This window comes from Convolutriloba macropyga, chromosome 11, assembly GCF_964194025.1.
Source record: "Convolutriloba macropyga chromosome 11, txConMacr16.3, whole genome shotgun sequence".
In the NCBI taxonomy this organism is placed as follows: domain Eukaryota; kingdom Metazoa; phylum Xenacoelomorpha; order Acoela; family Convolutidae; genus Convolutriloba; species Convolutriloba macropyga.
In genome coordinates, this window is record NC_134478.1 from 17127625 (window position 1) to 17150070 (window position 22446).

Genomic DNA, 22446 nt, shown 5'->3' on the forward strand with positions numbered 1-22446 from the left:
TACTGGGGAGCACAAAGGGAAAAGATCCATGAAATCCGAACCATTTGTCAGCGCCATTCAAAAATTTCTAGAAAACGCTGGAAAAAGTATAACCAATCTGACAGCAAAACATTGAATTTAAACGAAAAAACTACATTTTGAAAATTCAACAAAAGTTTTTTCAGACATTTTTCTCATTCAATCTCAAAAAGAAATTTAAAGACAAAGAGCACTTTCTTTTCTCTCAACTCCGCAAACCTATCCCACAACAAAAAAATCCAAGATTCAAAGCTAACTAAATTTTCAAAACGGATCCGTTACATTTGGCACAGTAGCACTTTTGATTTACAAGGGTCAATTCTAAAGAGTTGACTGACAGCTAACTAATACTTTGAAAATATAGGGGGTTAAAAGAATAGAAGAGTACACCCAAAAATTAATTACATGCGGCACAAATACATCATTTTAAAGGACTTTGGAGGCATTGCGAAATAACTTTTTAAATTACTTTGAAATAGATTTTGAATTAAAATAACTTTCTTATTTTGAACTAAAATTGAATGCAATGCATGAAAATAGTACCTGCACAGACGTAAACAATATGATAGGGAAATGCTTCATTTTTCGTTATGCAACCAATCAACTATTATGCAACGCAACCATCAAGTAATTCCAGAACCAACAGATAATGAATTTTTAATAATAATTTCCTCAGAGTGTATTATACGCTGGCTTATCGATCAACGATCAAACCTTTCACTTTCCACTCGACATGTTTAAAATTTACCATCAGGACAACAGAAAACGTTCCTGAATATTGATTCCTGAACCAGTTTAAATCTTTACCCGATATCAACTGGGTTTGAAGTAGTGTTGAAAGCTGGCGAAGAGCCAACAGTAATTGAGAAAGCGTCGTAACTGCCACCTGGATCATCCCAAGACACGGCCACAATCTGGTCGGCTTTGTTTTCGTAGGAGGCAGTAGTAACGGCAGCAGGATCTACAAAACCAACATGTAAAGCAATATCGAATTGATTACTTTGGTGGCAATTAAAACCCTACAGATTAGATGGTTTTGAATGGCGGGAACATATTTATTGAGATAAAAAATGAACCCCAGTTGAATTTTAATCATTCTCTTGCAATACGACGCACCGTCGTGCAATCATCTCACAAATATGCAAACGAGCTGAACAAGCTCGAGCATGAGCAGCATATGACTCGAACAATTTCTCCCAACGCAGCGTTCAATATACGGCTACGGTTAAAACAGATATAAATGCACTTTATGTTTCGCGCCTTTCAAAGTAAAAAACGGAAAACAATGAATTCATTGTTTTTGTTTCTCCAAAAAAAGAAGCGCACAAGAAAAATAACTATAATAAAACATTGTTTGGCAAATTGCCAGAAAATAGCCGCAATAGCTTCGTAGATCTGCAGTCTCAAAAAGATAGCAAAAGAAATAACCAAAAACAAACTTCTTTTTTATTAAATGCTGAGATGTTAAAACTTGATTACGAATCTGCTTAAATTATTGCTGTTTCTATTAGCTGCTTTCCAATAAACTTCAATTAGAATGGCACACACTTATTTGACCTACTCTCTTTGAATCAAAGTTAAAAAGTTAATTTGAATCAAAGTTAAAAGGTTAATTTCAGAGAGGAAGTCATTTTTTAAAGTGAGGCAAGTCACGTGTGATCAAGAATTTAATCACGCAAATGAACAAAAACTCTCAACTTAGAGTGAAAAAAGTCATGCACGCAATTCAGTTGAAAATGCATGAACCAAATAACAAAAAAACAGGTTTGAAATTATTGTGACGTCATATGCTCGCAACAAAAATCTTCACGACGGAATAAAAAAAATAGCCGAAAGAATTCCGGAAGCGACTCGAAGCGTCGGAAGTTCACCAGCAAAACAGTGACTACCCAAAACCTTTATCTTTTGTCTTAAAACAGTTATTCTTTACCTCGACCTTGATAAAAAATATTTGGTGAAAGAATTATACCTCATAACAAAAAGATTTGAGCATTCGCATCACTGAAACTAGCTAATATAAAAACAAGTAGGGCATCACTTAGAGATCGCAATAGAAGGCTCAAAAAATCAAATCTAAAGATAAATTTAACAGAAGACACAGGCTGTGCTACCGCATACTTTCATATTACTAAAAATATATCTGATAACGATGAGAACTGGCCAAAATTCTTAGGATGGAAAAATATTCATAGGCTTAAAAAAACTGACTGGACTAAAAATTGTCACGTAACCCGACTCAAAAGACACACAAAGAAATTTTTTTCTTACAAGTGCAGGCTTTTGTTTCATTCGTGATCACTTTCAGCCCCGAAATCTGGTCATCTGCCTCCAACTTGTACGCAAACTCGTTGCCACGTGCCAAGCCTAACAACAAAAATGGCGATGCATCAGTACATCAGTAGTACTTCTTTCATGGGTTAAAATTTTTTTGCTGTTTCATATCTGTGCAAACAATTTTAAGGTGGGCTTTTTCAATGCCGATAAACTCTCGGCACCCCAATCAAGTGTAGAAATAGTCATTGCGTTCAAAAATTTTGAGTAAAACGTAGCATAGTGCCAAAGACTTTTTCGTATAAAAATGGGTGGACTCAAAATGAACCTCATGAGCAGTAGCTTACCACTGTCTGTGTAGTCTCCCGAGGTCACAATAGTGAAGTTTTCGTATTCTGAGAAGAGAAACGTCTTGATCAGAGTATTATCTCTGTACAAATTGTACCTCAGATCGCTCGCCAGATTCGTCAAGTTGAAATCAAGAGTGATGTCGCCACTTTGGGCAGCTGCCGCCGCTGATACGATCACGGGGTACTCAGGTGCCAGACGGATGACGTTACTTGTTGTAGTTTCGCTGTTGATAAAGACTGGCGTGGTTGATTGGCACTCGAATAGTTGAGTGACTTGAAACTCGTGTGTGGAGAATGGTGGGTCCATGTTTGTCACAATAGTCTCTGCGGTTGCTAAAACAACATTATTTGAAATAGCGATAGAAGCAATGAAATGAATCCAGATATCATCTCATAACCTAAATAACAACAAAATGAAACTCAGTTTTCAACCGGTTTACAACAATCATTTTTGAATTGTTTTGTGCAACTTAATTGTTCTGAGCATCCAATAATAAATAGCGAATCAACGTTTTGTCGCCGTGATTTTCGGACGAGAATAATTGGTACAAATTGCTTTTAGTCGGGTAATGCAGAATGTTTTGTAAACGAAATTCTATCAGTTTTAATTGTTAAGGTGCCATTGAAATTGATATAAATTGATATTTCCTGAAATTAATTAACTATTTATTGACAGCAACTTTCTGATTGTGTGAATTCAGCTGCAGGAGCTTAACTTTTTCCTTTTCATTTTCTGGTTCCTGCTTATGGTCGGTTTCGTTCCCCCCAGACGTATGTGAAAACCGTCGACCGCAAGAAATCCTTTCGTTGTGACTACATACTCTGGACAACTGACGTGAAAACGTCATAAAATCATAACAAAAACCACACAACAATGGAGATCTTAGATTTACCAAATCTGCTCTTTTCGCGGTTTCCACCTCAAACAATCAGGAAATATACTATAGAGGGAAATTTCTCACAGAATTAGATAGAATTCAATGATAAATCGGTAAAAACTTCAAGATCATCATGAGTTGAAGAAAAAGCAACTTTTGCTTGTATCAAATTACTTACTAGTATTTTGGGCAAAAGATCCGTTCAAATTGATGATTTCGTAGCTGCCGATTGGTCCGGGGTTGCCTGGATTCGCAGTGATGAACACTCTGGCTGAATCCTGACCGAGAGCAGTAGCCAGGACCTGGGAAGGAGGCAGTGCTCCTGGAAAACATGGAAAAATTTGCTAATACATCATTTTTTACAAGGCATAGTGTAGATTGAGGGTGTATAAATTATAAAAGGGTTCTATTCTATTAGAGCCCTCCTATCTTAGTGCTCAGATAACCTATAGCCCCCCCCCCCCGTCATAATGGGGGAGGGCTATAATTGCAGGGGGGCTATAATGGGTAAAACCCAATTAAACACAGAAAAAACAGCAAGCATGGTCCATAAACTCAATAAGTTAGTTACGATTGCCGATTAAGCTTAAAAATAGAAAGCGTGACACCTACTACTGCTAGTGGGGTGCTGCCGGTGTTCTCTGGCTAAAAATAATACCTATTATTGTGAAAAAAATTTTGGTTCAAATTTTTCTTTTTCCCAGTTTGATCTGATTTCTGCTAACTTAATACAAACTTACTTAGACCACCTATATACTAGCTTTATCTGTTTTACAAGAAAACAACACTATTTGCTACACAACTCTAATGGTACTGTAATGAAAATGCCATCCTCTAAGAGGAGTACAAAAAATTTACAAAATATTACATGAAAAACTTAGTTACTTCAGTTAGGATTAAAATCATTGACCAAGTGGATTTGGGAACATTTTAGGATTTCACGTTATTACCTTAAGATGTGTGTTTAGGTTTATCATAGATCTCCTGTTACCGATTATGGCAGATCTTCTAATGACTGATTATTTCCAAAAGATTTCTCTGCACTTCAAATTTCACTTCATGGTACAGAAAGTTGAGACGCCAAATGCAACAAATCTTAGATTTACAGCTCAACTGAAATGAGCTGAGTAGGCAAAAGACTTCGCACCTCGTATTTGTACTATTTTTGACATAAAATACATTTCTGATTCTTAAGTGGGGAGTACAACAGCTTCAACCATCTGCTTAAAAAAGAAAAAAAAATATTTAAATGTCTTCTCACGAATTGTTGATCTTTTGGCAAAAAAACAAGATAGATGAAAAAAATTCGATTACAAACATTTTTCATTCTTTTACCAGCTCTTCAATTGATAGTAACTTTCAAACCCCGTTGTCCATCTCAGATGAAAAAAAAATTTTACAATCATATATTTTCGTGATTTGAAAGCTTTCAAAACATTCAGATTTGATCAATTGTCATCCCATGAAGTCGTCGAACAAGTCAAAGTTTGGGAATTCACCCTGCTTTAGTTTTTTGGATAGCTGGTCTGAAACATTAACTAATTTAAACACCTAATTCAATATAGTCGGCATGCGTTTCCATTGGGCTTCCATTCATCTACGATGTCGGGTAAACTAAATAAATAGTGCAAGTTCTCTAACATTTATTATTAGGGCTATATAGAGCTAACTCTGAGGTATGGCAGTGTCATTATGAAGTCATTCTACTAAATTTTATGTTCTGAGCAATTGTCACGCCCCTGTTTCGCACCCCATAGTTACGTGATATTTTCCTAAAAAAGTCCTAAATATCCTTAATTAATTAAACTATAACCATAAATTGGACTAAATCAATTGAACTGTAAATTGGTTCAAAATATTCGTCAAGGCCATATTTGGTCTGTATTTCCATATAAGACTGTAACCTCTAATTTGTTTATGTTTATTCAAAACAACCACGGATTAACATAACTGATATATCATATCACATCACATATCACATACCCGAAAGTCCGCGAGGTACAAGCCTGCTGTATGATCGAAAACGAGCACCAGAGAACCTGCCTGATAATCGGTTAAGAACGGTGACCTTTAAGAGAGTCAAAATTAAAAGAGCCGATGGAAAGAGCTGAAAATTTACTGCAATTATTAGTTGAAAAGTAAGATAAATTTGGCAACCATTTAAATTGCCTTCTAAAATGAGTCTAAAGAATTCTCAACCAATCATAACCTAGTTTTTCCAATCATAACCCAGTATGAAATTTAATTATTTCCTAGTGAAAGAAACTGAAAGTGAGTTAATAAATATTTATCAGGGACCATGGCCATGCCTCAGCGGTGTTATGGGACTTGATATAAAACTATCACAACCGAACATGAGATTAATTAGCCCAATTAAGTACTTTTGTTGTTATTAAACTAACATTTTAGGTTAATTAAAGGCTTTTTGCTTTCGGCTATATTTAAATCAAGTCAAGTTTTCGCGCTTTTTAACTCCGGCTCTTTACAACGTCGGATCTTTTACACGTAATCGTTGAAAACAAGTTTTCATGCTTTCTCGAATTCTTGTAAAACTTTTTATTTCTTTCTCTAAAATATTTTCAATCTAAAACGGGCGAACAAATTGAGAGATACACCTGGAAAACTTTTGTTCGAATAAACACAGAGAAAGCTTAGTTACAGCGACCAAAAGCTAATTAAATACAAGGCTACTAGTGGATACAACACGGATTAGCACCACTCCAATCAAAGCTATTACTAGCTAATTGTATTGCAAAATTATCTCCGCTATAATCGGACTATGAAACAATTATGATAAAATGACAACAATCCCAGCTGGTTACTCTAAATATTAACACTCTGAACTCATAATAAATTTGCTATAAAAGTTAGTGCGTAACAGCAATTTTAACTCTTGTTTTTAAAACCTATAAGCAGGTATTCAATATAGATGTCAATGGACCCACAAAAAAGGGGTTTTAAATTTGTGAGCTACGGTAGCCACAAAACCACAAAAGTATACAATGCCTTGATTCATTATCGGGACATTTTTTTAATGAAACCCTTAATGGCAGGCGATCGTAATTTCACCAAACTTTCCAGGTCACAAATGGGTGCAAGTGGATCTCAGAAATGTCGAATAACACGCCGTTCAACTTACTAGTGCACATAGTTTCGGTGCCAGTCGTGCTGGCATCAATGAGTGTGTACTGGTAACTAGTACCAGCTGCCAAATCAGTCGCCTCATTCACATTGTTTACAAAGTTGGTGTCAGTGAAATTCGTTCCACTCGATATCACCCCAGCTGCACTTGTTGCAATAATCGTGTCTAAATCAACTCAGAGCTATCAAGTATCAAACACAGAGCTAAAAATAATAGAAATGGGTCCAGTTAATTTCTGCACAAACAACATTCCGTAAAGAACGACCGAGGCAAAATATTGCAGATGTGTGCCATTAGCGTATTCTCCACCAATCACAGACTGAGAAGACACTGTTCACTTTTAAACAGAGCATGCACACTGTCACGCCCCTATTTCGTCCCTCATAGTTACGTGATGATATTCCTTAAAATATCCATAATTAAGTGCTTTATATTAATTAATATTCATTTAGTTTCAAGGCCATATATAGCCAGTATTTCCATCTAGGCCTGTAACCTCTAATTTGTTTATGTTTACGAAAACCAACCGCAGAGTGACAGTTTAATAGCAAACATATCAAATGCCTAAAAGCCTCAATATTTACTTTTTTGAGTTTCTTGATAATAAATTCACATAATCAGTAAATAACTTCATGAGAGATTATGTACTTGGTGAAGTAATTATTCTGATAAATTAGGTGCTAATACGGAACTTGTATATGTACTAAACAAACATCAAGAGACGTACAAAGCCGGAAATTGCCCAACTTGTAGATCAGTAAATATTTGCGAAGGACCAATACAACTCGAGGCACAACCCTGCGGACCTTACGATCACCAGAACACCGGAGAAACAGCCTGACTATCAGTTGCTAAAAAAACTCAGCAAAAACTCAAACTTCTTATTCTATCATTGAAAACTTTGGCTTTATTTTTCTGATTTATTAATTAAAGATTGAACTGGAAATTCTCCCTAAAATTAATTAGTTAAAACAGGCTACATTAGAGTTATAGTATGGTTAAATAAAGCTCTAAAACCCAAGGCAACTAGTGGATATATCGCGCATCCGAACCGCTCAGTAAAAAGCTGTTACTAGCTAATTTTATTAAAAATATATCCGCTAAAAATCACACTGTGAAACACCGAAATAAGTCCTTGAAAAATGACAATTAATCACATTATTTACTGCTATTATTAACCTCAGAAAACACCATGAGGAACATTAGAAATCAGTGCGTAACACACACCTTTCTAGTCAGTCTTCTGATATTTGTCACTGTGTAAATCTTTGATTCCAGCGTATTTTATATATTTCGCCGTTATAATTGAAAATAATCTCCAATGTTCTCCAGAGTAGGTTAGTCTGTTAAATTTAGGTCAGTCTACTTTGCGCAAAATAAGTAGCTCCAGCTCTATAAACCTTAAGGCTGTAAAAAACGCCCAAATATGGTCCGCCTTATTATTAAAAAATATATATGCCCGCACTCAGGAGGCGCTTCTAATTTTTTTTTCACAGAGCAATAAATTTTCACAAGTCCTAATCCTGGTTTTATCAATTATGAACCTATTCATGGCACCATTTTTTTCATTCTCGGGGTAGATTTAAATGGTTGCACACAACACCGGGAATCTTTTGAACACTCAAATTCCCTCAAAATGGAGCATAAAACTCAAACAACGAAAAACTTCGGATAATATAAACTAGTCCTAGAGCTTAAAACTTACAGGATCATATTATACAAAAATACAAATAAGGAAAATAATGCACGTATGTTTATCAATTCTAAAATCTTCCTGGTGAATATAGGAACCGTTCATTGTTTTTCTCAAAGAGTGACAGTTCTTAGTCTTAAAACAGTATTGGAAACTAATTTGGGACCAGAATACTTTTTGAAAAAGTTCAAAAGTTAATATGTATAACGAACAACAATTCCAACAAGGCCCAAAAAATTACAACATGGCCGCTATCAGCGCCATTTTGCTTCAAAGCAACAAAAAGAAAAAAACATAGAGAAAATTCGATAGGATTACAAATAGGAGAAAGGACGCTTGGTATTGCCGGTTCGCTTGGTATTGGCGGTTCGCCGAATCCGCTTTACCACGCTTTTGACTTAATTCTTTACCAAATGAGGAAGAGATAGAACTTCCAAAAATTAAAGTACTGTTCAATGAAAATTGGTGTATCAGAATTAAAATCACTTTAAGCTCAAAACACTTTAAAAATTAAACAATAAGTCATTAGAGGGCCGATGAAACAAGCCATTAAGGAAATCAAGAGACAAAAGAAGCCACAAAATAAAATAAAACACGCATTACTTATAACCAAAACTCAATGTCTATCTATTTTTTCTTTTTAAAAAGCTTAATGCAAAATTCAAAAAAGCATCCGATAAAATTTAAACTAAGCCATTTGACTTTCATTTCACCAGAAAATAAATGGGAGCTACTGTCCTTATTGAGGATAACTAACAAGTAGACATAAAATAATCGGGCAAGATTAAAAAACGTTTATACTTTTTGAGAAAATTTAAACTCAGTCAAGAAAACCATTAGCTATCATATGAAATCATTCAATGGCTTCATTTATACCTTCGTACGAAACCAGTGGGACCTGTCATTATCCAGAGCTAAAAAAAGAACAAATACAGGCAAGAATTAAAAAAATCAATTCAATTTTGCGATGAAACGGTGTGGAAACTTATAAAATCTGCGCTCAATCCTCAAAAATACAACGCTCAAAGGTGGCAGAAATATGACTGAAAATGGCAAATCTAAAAAACCTTTCTTTAAAAAACAATTTTTTAGAACGAAAAGTCATAACATACAAAAGCTTTCAAAAAAAGTAATAAGCGTAAAATGCTACTGCTTTAGAAGCCATTTGGACATGTCAATAGTGAGACCAAGTTAACAGACTACCAAAAGACAACGAATACAGTCAGAACTCAAAATTTCACAAAGAATTTTTACGCAAAAGTTTAATAATACACAAAAACCATAAGCTTGGCGTTGAATTTATTATGTAAAACTATTGGCCTTCATTTGCGTGTAAATAAAAAAAAAAAAAAGAACATTGTTAATTTCCTCTGGTACACATAAGTATAAAAAGCAAATGGTAAAAGAGGCAATGTAAAGTTAAGAATATAACATTATGTAAAATTATAAAATCATTAAATTACTTAACTAAAAATTTGACCTTACATTATTAAAAAATGGCCTAAAATGCGAACATAAAATGTTCTCACAATTTTATATGTACATCGTGAAGATTAAAAATTAAAATTAAAATCTAATGCTCTCAATATCATCTTTAATATCAGTTACTTTTGGGTCCTTCAAAAATTCTTTCCAAAAATATTCTTTCAGTTGTTTTTTTAAGGAAGCTTTCGATGTTGTTTTCAGTCTAATATTAGAAGGCAGACTATTATAAATTGGAATATGCCAGAAGGCAGACTATTATAAATTGGAATATGTAAATTCCACCTGTCAATTATTGGGTTTTGATATGAAATCATTTTGTTCTGTTACTGACAAGAAAACAAAAAGGTAAACTTTAAAAAACAGGGCGCTCCATTAAAATCCGAAGTTTTGAACTACAAAACGCCACAGCTAGACCTAAACTCGGCTTGCTTTTGCTGCCTGTCCATTAAAAGCAAAAGCAAATAAAATCAATCTGGGAAATTTAGCATATTCATATCGTGCTTCATTAAAAAAACACAGGTGCATGACGGCACTTTAATGATATTACTTACTGTCTCTTCTAAGAGTAGCTGCTCCACTGAACTCTATGTACATAACAACTGCCGATGTTGTTGTCTCACTCACCAGCTGCTGCAGAACGACTGAAACGATCATATATCACTCAGTTCATTTAGTTACAGCTAACTGTGGGAAAAACTATTGGGACGAATTCGATTTCGTCGCTAAATGTAAATAACACTTCGGGTTCATAACAACTGATATCTCAACCGATTTGGTAAACATTAAGTAAGATTACAAGCAGGAGACACTAAAAATACTAAAAATGGATAAATACTAACAACGATACTATGGTATCAACTGAACAGGTGACATTTTAACTTTTCCATTTGTTTGACCTCACCGCATTGCGGAGGCATTCTAGTTACAAACCGCATTTTATTTCTGCTATTTTTACTTAAAAATATTAGTGACGTCATTAGAAAGACAGTCGAGACTACAATTCTTTAATGAGGTTTTTCTACTCAGGACTTCTACTCAGCCATTTGCATCGAGTAACCACGGTTAAATGTTCCGTTTAACAATGAGCTATATTTAGACTAATTGGATAGTAATGGACATTTTCCCGATAAATAATGATAATTTATAACTTATCTTACTAATCAATTATATTCAAAATCACTTTTTCAGCATAATTAAAATACTTGTTTCAAGAAGTAGCCAAAAATTCATGCTTTGTGTTCACAAACCCATTGAGCGTAAATAAACCTTAATTAAAAACTCAGTGTTTCATGCTGTGATGATTAGGCGATTTATTCATTAGTGATTAAATTCAATTAGTAAAAGGATAAATACAAAGGGTTAGAATAAATGTTACATTTTGCGAAAAAATAGAGCACCAATGTTTCCAAACATCTTGCAATAAAATGTCAATACTACCTGCAAAAAAATTTTTTAATTCATCATTTCATCCACATTCAAATATTAATACTAACTCAGGGGAGCTTAAAAAATTGGAAAAGTTGTGATTGAACATTCAATTAATTCAAAGTAAGTGCAGGTGACAGTTTTCCACAGAGACACCAAGAAAAAGGTTAATTTTTCCACAGAAGCTTATTTTTCCAATTTCTATGTAGTTTCGGAAAAAAGGATCCAATATTTCATTAATCAACCTGCTACATTCAAGCTTAAGTAAAAATGGAAAAGTTTATAAACATCAACTTTTCCACTCCTACACTATGTCGTTTAAATTTCTACTCATACTGCTGCATTTTTTTTGTCGAACCATAGAATTCAAAGCTTCAGCTAGAATAGTTGCTGGAAATTTATAATTATGTTATGCTAAATATAACAACTGGCTCAAATCTAATTTCCTTCCTGCCTTTCGTAGTCGGTGTTTCGTCTGGATTTTGATGTCAATCTATGCTGCTGTTAAACTTACCACAAAATGTTAAAACAATACAGGGCACGACGATTTCTTCGAGTTCAGGCTGCTTAACGACGTGAAAAAGCAATAAAGTGAAAAGTAATAAAAATTGAGGATCAACTTCAGTGTCTCGGAGATATTCAATTTTCTCTCTATCTGCATATAATAACAACTGGCTTACAATGACTGAACAAATAATCGGAGCAGAAAATTGCCGTTCATTTTTTTCAGAGGTTATTATTGGATATTTGAATTTCCGTAATTTAGCGTGCGTGTGTGTTGAAGCTTTCGCATGTACAGTTTTCTCTCAACATTTTTTAATAGCCTCATCAAATTAAAAACGTTAAAAACGTTTGCATCGAGTAACCACGGTTAAATGTTCCGTTTAACAATGAGCTATATTTAGACTAATTGGATAGTAATGGACATTTTCCCGATAAATAATGATAATTTATAACTTATCTTACTAATCAATTATATTCAAAATCACTTTTTCAGCATAATTAAAATACTTGTTTCAAGAAGTAGCCGAAATTTCATGCTTTGTTTGTGTTCACAAACCCATTGAGCGTAAAAAAACTTAATTAAAATCTCAGGGTTTCATGCTGTGATGATTAAGCGAATTATTCCTTAGTGATTAAATTGAATTAGCAAAAGGATATATATATAAAGGGTTAGAATAGATTTTGCATTTTCGCGAAGAAAACAAAGCACTAATGTTTCAAAACATCTAGCATTGAAATGTCAATACTACCTGCAAAAAAGTTATTTAATTCATCATTTCATCCACATTCAAATATTGATACCAACTCAGGAGAGCTTAAGAATTTGAAAAAATTGTGATTGAACATTCAATTATTCCTAAGTTAAGGCAGGTGACAGTTTTCCACAGAGACACGAAGAAAAAGGTTATTTTTTCCACAGAAGTTTGTTTTTCCAATTGCTGTGCAATTTCGGAAAAAAGGATCAAATATTTCACTAATCAACCTGCTACATTCAAGCTTAAGTAAAAATGGAAAAATTTATAAAAATCAACTTTTCCACTCGTACACTAAGTCGTTTAAATTTCTACTCATACTACTGCATTTTTTTGTCGAACCATAGTGTTCAAAGCTTCATCTAGAATAGTCGCTGGAATTTTATAATTATGTTATGCTAAATATAACCACTGGCTCAAATCTAATTTCCTTCCTGCCTTTCGTAGTCGGTGTTTCGTCTGGATTTTGATGTCAATCTATGCTGCTGTTAAATTTACCACAAAACGTTAAAACAATACAGGGCACGACGATTTATTCGAGTTCAGGCTGCTTAACGACGTGAAAAAGCAAAAAAGTGAAAAGTAATAAAAATTTTATCTAGTGAGGATCAACTTCAGTGTCTCGGAGATATTCAATTTTCTCTCTATCTGCATATAATAACAACTGATTTACAATTACTGAACAGATAATCGGAGCAGAAAATTGCCGTTCATTTTTTTTCAGAGGTTATTTTTGGATATTTGAATTTCCCTATTTTAGCGTGCGTGTGTGTTGAAGCTTTCGCACGTACAGTTTTCTCTCAACATTTTTTAATAGCCTCAACAAATTAAAAACGTTAAAAAGTGACAAAATTTGGACCAAACCATTAAAAAGCAAAATGAAACCACAACAACTCGAAAATCCACAAACAACACTCTACAACAATCTGTTCAAATGTTCAAGAGCTTTCCAATACTTGTTTGAAGAAGTAACCAAAATATCATGCTTTGTTTGTGTCCACAAACCCATTGAGCGTAAATAAACCTTAATTAAAAACTCAGGGTTTCATGCTGTGATGATTAGGCGATTTATTCATTAGTGATAAAATTGAATTAGCAAAAGGATATTTATAAAGTGTTAAAATAAATTTTGCATTTTTGCGAAGAAAATAGAGCACCAATGTTTCAAATCATATAGCAAAAGAATGTCAATACTACCAGCGAAAAAGTTATTTAATTCATCATTCCATCCACATTCAAATAATGATACCAACTCAGGCAAGCTTAAAAATTTGGAAAAGTTGTGATTGAACATTCAATTAATTCTAAGTTAAGGCAGGTAACACTTTTCCGCAGAGACATGAAGAAAAAGGTTAACTTTTCCACAGAAGATTGTATTTCCAATTTCTGTGTGATTTCGGGAAAAAAATATTTCACTAGTCAACCTGCTACATTAAAGCTTAAGTAGATATGTAAAAGTTTATAAAAAATCAAATTTTCCACTCGTACACTAAGTCGTTTAAATTTCTACTCATACCACTGCATTTTTTTGTGGAACCATAGTGTTCAAAGCTTCATCTAGAATAGTTGCTGGAAATTTATAATTATGTTATGCCAAATATAACCACTGGTTCAAATCTAAGTTCCTTCCTGCCTTTCGTAGTCGGTGTTTCGTCTAGATTTTGATGTCAATCTATGCTGCTGTTAAATTTACCAGAAAATCTTAGAACAATACAGGACACGAAGATATATTCGAGTTCAGGCTACTTAACGACGTGAAAAAGCAATAAAATGAAAAGTGACAAAATTTGGACCAAAACATCAAAAAGCAAAATGAAATCACAGCAACTCGAAAATCCACATTTTCAAGGGCTTTCCAATGATACCACTATTGTAACTCTCAGAAAAATATATCGGTTGGTCAAAAAAGGTTCCACAAAAGTAGAGCTGGTATAAAGTTTCTGACCCCCATGAACTTAAAGGGTTGCAATTAAATTGTGAGAACATTCCTGCCCGTTGACAGAAATCAACATATTTTGAAAAATCAGCCAATTGAAGGTGCATTTTAACTTTTATCTCAAACGATTCTTGCTCAGAAATTCGATTTTGATAAATTCTGGTAAGAGCGTATTTGATAATTCCGGTTCGGTTGAACAAAAACAATTTTACATTAGTCAAAATTAATTTTGACTCTCGAAACCAAGCCCCAAAAAAACGATTTACAGGGTAGAAAAGTATTTGAAGATACATCTGCGATCTGGATGCCTGATAATAACTAAATAAAATTGAAAACAATAACAGAAGAATACATATTTTTAGGCTAAAATAATTTTTGAAGCCATAATTTTGAAAAATGGGAAAACCTTGAAAAGATCATTTCTCTTTTTCGAGAGACTGTAATTGATACAACTTCCTTCTCTACGAAAAAAATATCGATCAGTCAATTTATATTTCAGCGGGTGAGCAGGCATAAAACTCCATAACTTCTCTTATCTTATCATATCGTCTCTTATCAAATCTGATATTTTCTAAAATCTGATGTAATCTTATCTTATCTCATCTTATCTTATTTTATCTTCTCTGCAAGATGCATATCAAATTATCTAATTCACCTTTCAACAACATAAAACTGATTGAAGCGTCAGAAAACGAGGAAATTGAATAATTTCGAAAATTTTCAGCCTTGTTCTTCTTTCCCAAGGGAAACAAAAACTGAAAAACATCTCTTGCAAAGTCCGGGCACTGTTCATTTTTGCACGCAAAATCAGTCGCTCAGCACTAAACAAAAACTGGCATAGAGTTCTAAATCAGCGCTCAATTCGGAGAGGTGACACAAAACACCTTTCTGAGTTTTCAAAAAACTACTAACATCCGACAAAATACTCTCCAACTACAGGCGGTGCTAAATTTATTTTAGCGGTATATTATTATCTAAAATATCTAAAATGAATTTATTAGGGAATTCAACTGATCTTGCTCTAAAACTAGTTGCAGAGTACCAATATTATTTAGAGTAAGAAAAAAACATTTGCGTTTTTTCCATTTAAACTTCATTAGTAAACTACTGCAAAGAAAAATCGGTCAAACAAAAATTTTACTTTGGAAAGACACACTTGATTACCACAAAATGCTTCAATATTTGTTTGAGAGCCGTTGAAAAAATTATTCTTCGTATAGAAAGACAGTTATCAGCTTTATAAAACTTTAACAACATTTCTATTAAGATCCCTACCTTAGTAGACTTGTAAAAATTTTGATTAAGACCAACGAGCGACTCTGTCAAAGCATGCAATGCCATGGCTCACGAACTTAATTTTTTCTCCTTGCATTTCACCTTCTCGCCAAAAAAAGTAAGCAGCTTTTCGGATAACGATGATACCTCATATTTTGACTTTCCAAAATCGATTATGAACATCCTCTATGTAACAAACACTAAATAAAAGTATTGAAATATTTCCTTAAAGTTCATATTTTGTTCAAATTGGTTTTCTCAAATCGACAAAACAATTTTTCGTTGTGTGTGATTCGAACTAGAGCAATTGTCATGCTCACCGTTCTCACATAAAACGGAATATTAGGTATAGTAACTATTATCCCTTAAAACGCAAAATAAATGTAGAAAAAATTCTGCGTAACTTTGTTGCGCGAATTCGTACATGCAAATCCATTCTAAACAAGGATGCTCGTTAATGTGCGTTCGCACATGATGTTCCGACCCGAGCTAATCTACATTTTTGACTTAATTGTTAACCAAATGAGGAGATAACAAATATAGATGTTTGAGTAAAAAAACCGTTACACAACCTATATAAAAACTGAATTACATAAAACCATGCCTCAATACAGCGCTTACAAGATCTGCCATTAAAAAGACTACGAGAAAAAAACAAACAACAAAATAAGCAAAAACAAAAATTTCACTGCAAAAACTCAATATCTAAATTTAAAAGCACCTAGTAACAACGTCAAAATGCAATTAGATAAAACCTTAACTACACACATTTTAATTTTTCCTGACTATACAGCAGATGGAAATTTTCCTTAATGAGACTAGGTAACAAATCGACAAAGAGAAGAAATAATGAGGCAATATTCAAAAATCAGTCAACGCTTTTAAACCAAATAAATGGAAGCCAATAAATACGTTAAATTAGGGCTGGATGGGACGAAAAGGATGTTTTCATTCATGAGTCATCAATAAGACATTACAACAAGTCATTGACTATGGAAACAACACCCAAGGCAAAATCCAAAAATTTAGTAGAAAAGTGCAAGAAGAAAGTGTCGTAGCCATTTGAACCTTAAGATGTTCTCTGAAAACCTTATCAATTGATCCATTGAACCACTTCTCTTAGCCAATGGTAGCTATCAATAGTAGGATAAAGTGATAAGATTTTAAAAGGAACCAATATTGAGAAAATATCCAAAAACTTCAAAATTTTTTTTTGAAATCTTGTGGCATTGAAGTCATATAAAACCGCTAACTAGAGGAATTTTGGTTTCGGTAGGAAGGAAGGGGGCCCTGTAATTACTGAGCCGGAGTTACAGTAAGAAAGACTCACGAAAATAGGTTTATGATCGGTTAATGTCAAAAAATTTTCGAAAACTTATTTTTAAAGTTTTAACAGCAATTAGCTGTCCACTCAAAGCACTAGATAGGTTCATTTAAAGCTTATTACGAGACCTATTGCACTTTTAGTCAACGCGTCTATGCCATAGGACTTCAAAAATTTAGTGAAACCTCAGAAAAAAAAATCATAATTTCTTTTAAAATTACGAAAATTCCAAGTCGAAGCCAAAAAAACATAAGCGATTCCTTGAAAACAAATTAATGTTCAATTGTAAATGACGCTTCTCATTAACGGAACCTCGATATGAACATTGACTAGTCTCTAGGTGACTTGAAAAAAAAAAACAAAAGATAAAAAGTTTTATAAAAAAGAGCTCTCAAATAGAGTTAGAATTTTTTGATAGTAAACTTCACAAGGAACCAGAACTACTCTTCTTATCGTCTTTTGTCCATTAGGAACACAAAATTGATTCATTTTGAGGCGCGGAATGTAATTTTGAATTACTATTTTTATAGAAAAAATCTTATTTTGAAGAAAAATTACACTATAAAAGTGAACAAAAGCATGCCAAATATCCCGTGTTCACACAAAACTTCAATCCTCAATAACTCCCCGAAAAAAAAAAACGAAATTCAGAAAAATTTTTCATTTTGAATTCTACGCTGGACGAGCTTTTTAATGACACCACTCTCATTTATATACGATGAATATATCGATCGGTCAAAACTGTCTGAACAAAAAAAACCCAATTGAGTATATAGTCCCCCCACAAGTAAGGTCGAAACAATAAAACTCTGATTATGTTTAAACGAATTCTCATAGAATTTTAGTTGAATTTTTAATGAAATTTATTTAAATAACAAAAATTGGGAATAACCTTATAAGACAGTCTTATAGTTACAGTGATTTGCTCCTTACACCCCTTGCCCCCTTGTGTCGAGGAAGTATATGCTCAGCTGGTTTTTTTTCAGGTTTAGTAATATTTGTCCACTCAATATATTTATTGCATTGTATGTGTGATGTAGTGGATATTCCGACGAGCGTAGAACAGCTCAGAAAGAGAGAATTTGGAAATTAACTTTCCGCACATTTAAAACATGTGGTCATAGGGTTAAAACCAAGCACTCGCTTGATGCTCAGCAACCTCAGAGAACAATAAAGGCAATCAACTGACCTTAAGTAACTTGACAGGCCTAAAAAATTTCACCATTTGACAATTTTGATTTTTTTTTTTAAAAAGTTATTTTATGCTAAGTTTTGAAAGCAGTGGTCTGTCGGATTCTCTTAATCATAGCAATATCAGGGGAGCAAAGTAGTGCTCCAACCAGTGACCAACTAAAAACTTCCAAAAACAAAAACTATTTGATGTGAAGTCTTACCTGTCGTTGCCTTGCAGTGTCGCACAAAGCACACAACGACCAACACAGAGAGCAGTAATCTGCTGCATAAAAATTGACGCTCTTTCATAACTGAGCGAAAACGAACGTGAATTTTTCAAAATAAATTTCTGCCCCCAAAAGAGGTTCAATTACATGTGCTGATCTGATCGGCTTGTTTCAAATTTACACAAGTAAAATTCAACTCTCAAACTCAACTATTTACATCGTTCTTGCGCGTGGTATTATCTAAATCTTGTCTGCAGTTTTCTCAAATCTGTTTAAAACAATTACATGCATCGACGATACTTGAAAAATGATAATTCTGTTATTAGCTAGCCAACTTCTTGCCAAATTTCTGAACTTGTGGTGCGTCACACAACATTTTGAACAAACTATCAAACTTTTATACCTTAAGTCGCAAAAAGTATTTTTAAGCTCTGCGTTCTCAAACGTAAAAACATTTTTCTGGCTTTAAAATTTTGACTTAACAAACGCTGTCAAGCTGTTAAGACCACTTACGTATGCATGTTCGTAATATTATCAGATAAGAATAAAAGATTTCTTGAACAGAATTACACATCGCTGTGTATCTTTTTTTCATAAGCCGAACAAGAGGTTACATTCTCTCAAAAAAACAATCTGAGAAAATATGAGATTGACTCAAGACGTGAAAAGTTGTGCTTCAACGTCAGCACTGTAGTAAATTTTACAGAAAAACCAGTAATTGTGTCTTTGTTACAACAAATAGTCATGCCAGTAAAATGATTTCCATTAATCAGAGTTGCCGAATAAAAAAATGTATTATAAAATAATCCGAGGGTAGCAGACAACAGCCCGTTGGCATCAAATTTATTATTTGAAACTTATTCAAAGCATCTTATAGAGCGAAAAAAGACGACGAGTATCAACCGCCTTGTTCTCCTTTGCATTCATTGCTGTCCAGTGTCTAAAACTGTCGATTGAATATTTTCACAGAGTGTAAGTTGAAATCCAGGAAGAACAGCGAAATATTAAAACGTATTGAAATGTGACATCTTATCTGACTAAGCAATCATGCCAAATGCAGTGGGCGAGGAATTATTATCAACTGTTTTTTTTTCAGTCAACTTTGACGTATCATCATATGACGTAGAAATATACGAGTGGCGTCATTAGAAAGATCGTCGAGCTCAGATTTTGTTAATTAGAGGACTTCTTGAATTCACCTTTTTCGAAAAAATATCGAGGTTTTAAATTTTGAGAGTATCTGACTGATCTATCTCATTTTTGTTCATTCTTGAAATTACATCAAAAACAACCAATTTGAGAGCTCCCACTGGGTTGCTGAATAATTCGGCTAAACTCTTTATGCAAAAATTTCAGGTCATGTTTTAATAGAAAATAAAACAGAACTTAGACATTTCATTAAAACTGATGCCAAATCAAGTATTTTTTCAGCTGATTTTGTCCATAATTTTCAAGTACATTGACATAAAAATTGGTGAAAAATAAAATTAAATTATTTGCGCTCTTATCATCCAGCATAATGATCTGGAATTACAACACTGCTGTTGAATTTTAGTCTTTTTCAGACTAAGCACACTTTAAGGAAAAACATTGACCTGAAATTTATTGAAACTGCTTCACAAAATACAGCAGGCCCGAAAGCATCCGATATCCAAGTGCAGTTTAGCTAGAATTTTTTTGAAATCTCAATTGGATTTCCATCCATTTATGTCCTTTCAGCATTTTTGAGACCATTCAGCATTCATTAAGACCATTTTAGGTTTTCGACAAGTTCAATGGCTCTTAATTATAACTTGTATTTTAGCAATAACATAGCAAAAACAAAACGTTAATGAAAATTAGCAAAGATCATGTAACAAAATTTAAAATTTTTGTGTGAAAAAACGTGTTGTTTATCGACTCCATGATTGCAATTTATTGATTTACAGATTTCAAATGAAAAAGAACCGTAGAAAAACAAAAGCACAACACTTCGAAATGTTCGTTAGACCAGGGAAAAAGAAGTGCTCGTTATTTCCAGCCGAAACGGAAAAAAGCAAACATTTTGCCAGCAAACGAAAGCAGAAGACAACCCACCAACGTCGGGAGAATCGCTCTCAAACTACTGTCGAGCGCGCTGAGTTACGGTTACAACGATGTGTCGGGGTGTGGATTGGGGGTAAAGCGGGTGGGGATTGAAGAGAGAGAGAGAGAGAGAGAGAGAGAGAGAGACGGAGAGAGAGAGAGAGAGAGAGAGAGGGAACTCTAACAACTGCCATTTACACAAAAAATTATATCTCTAAAAGAGTTCGGTGAGTCGCTTGATTAGAGTCTAGAAAGCCGAAAGGCTCTAAGAATACTTAATACCTTCCAGACGCTGTTTATTCTGTTTTTGAGGACGAAAAGTTAAAAAATTCAGACGAAAATCGGTCAAGCGAAGAATCGCATAAAAATACTACAGGACTAATATAATTGCTAGAAACTTCGTTTCAGATCAATTAAATACAGGAAGACGAAATTTAAACTGCTCATTTGGTGGAACTAACAAAACCAAAACAATTTTTCCCTTTTGTTAGCGCTGGCCTTTAGCATTCATGAAAATTTTCTCAAAGGATTGCTAATAACTTAGAGAATTCATTGGAAATTAACAGAACAAATAAACATGCCCGGCAGATTGCCGGAAAATAGCCGCCGTTGATTCCCATAACCAAGACTGGGATTGAAAGAAGAGAAAAAAAAATTTGTACAAACAATTTTGAAGTGCGAACTATTTTGATGTCATTTTGGAGGTGAACATATTCCTGTTTCGTAGTGAGACCACACAGGGGGCTAGTATCAATACCAATTAGCATTAGAGAGGGTAACTAAGAACAAAGTTCGAGTAACGCGCATCTAAAATCGGGCTTTATGGGTTTATCCCGTTTCTATTTCTGATTTCGTTTTTGGCTCTGATTTTTTTCATTTTGAATTTCTTTGCTGAGCAACTGCTGTCTAAAAACACTTCTAGCAGAATGAGAGAATGAAACTAGCCTAGAGAAGTCAAAAAGATTTCACGCAAAATACTTAACATTTTTACTCGACGAAAAAAAAAACATAGCAGGACAAGTCCTGACGTACAATGCAAAAAAATTTAATTGACTAAACAACCGTCTAGACCTAAAACGGACTCTGTGAGTGAATTGGGAAAACCATTTCCAAAAAAATCAGAAAAAAAACAGAAAATCAGTCAGAATGCCGCATGTGAACTAAAACCACTAACGAGAAAGATAAATTTGGTTCAAACAAAAAACTAGATTGAACTATGAATGGATTGGGAAAACCATTCGGAAACCATTGAGAAGCAGAGGCGGCTATTAAAGATAACAATTAATTGGCAGAAAATCTCTAACGTGGCTCAAACAATTTAATTAAATGAAAATTGCTTCGTTTATTGAAAAAGCATCCTTTCTATTTTTCCCATTAAAAATAAGCTGCACATGTTTTTCTATTACCTTTTCGCTGATTAATAATCTGGTTATATGTGTTGCGAAAAGCAATTAGCGCTTTTGTCAAAAAACTGATAGATTGACAGTTTTTTTAGATGAATTCTTGTGGAGTCTGCCACCATCCACAGCTGCGAAACTAAAACTATTGTAAAGCAATTCGGAATTCATCAAAACTTGTACATCATAATTTATCAATCAAGCTGATCACGGAGATGAATTACGATTTCATTTTAAAATCTCAAAAACAATTATTAAAATCAAATTCAAATAGTTCTCTCAACAAACATTAGATAGAAAGATGGATTTATGGAGATGGATATTTAAATGTATTTTAACATCCACTATTTTGCGGATTCAGTGCAAATAGTCCACATAGTGGTCTCGTAGACTATAAACATTTTAATTTGGAAAACTTTGATTTTCAATACTGAAATGATAAATATACGGATCTATTCTATTTCGACCAAGCCAGTCTAGTGGGTATATAACTTCTACGCCCCCAAGCGCACGCGCAATTTTTTACATAGTA

The 22446-nt window shown here is 33.8% G+C and overlaps 1 protein-coding gene across 1 annotated transcript in view; it reads right to left on the reverse strand.

The window, feature by feature from the left end:
- LOC142349667 (uncharacterized) overlaps positions 1 to 18790 on the reverse strand; it is a 138544-nt gene extending 119754 nt beyond the window's left edge. Inside the window, exons 1-7 of the mRNA XM_075401390.1 lie at positions 18448 to 18790; positions 10389 to 10478; positions 6657 to 6824; positions 3696 to 3839; positions 2637 to 2972; positions 2287 to 2382; positions 826 to 979 (exon numbers count right to left, since the gene is read on the reverse strand). Coding sequence (XP_075257505.1) covers positions 826 to 979; positions 2287 to 2382; positions 2637 to 2972; positions 3696 to 3839; positions 6657 to 6824; positions 10389 to 10478; positions 18448 to 18535 — 1076 coding nt within the window. The 5' untranslated portion in view covers positions 18536 to 18790. The remainder of the gene's footprint in view (positions 1 to 825; positions 980 to 2286; positions 2383 to 2636; positions 2973 to 3695; positions 3840 to 6656; positions 6825 to 10388; positions 10479 to 18447) is intronic.
- Between the last annotated feature and the right edge of the window lie 3656 nt (positions 18791 to 22446).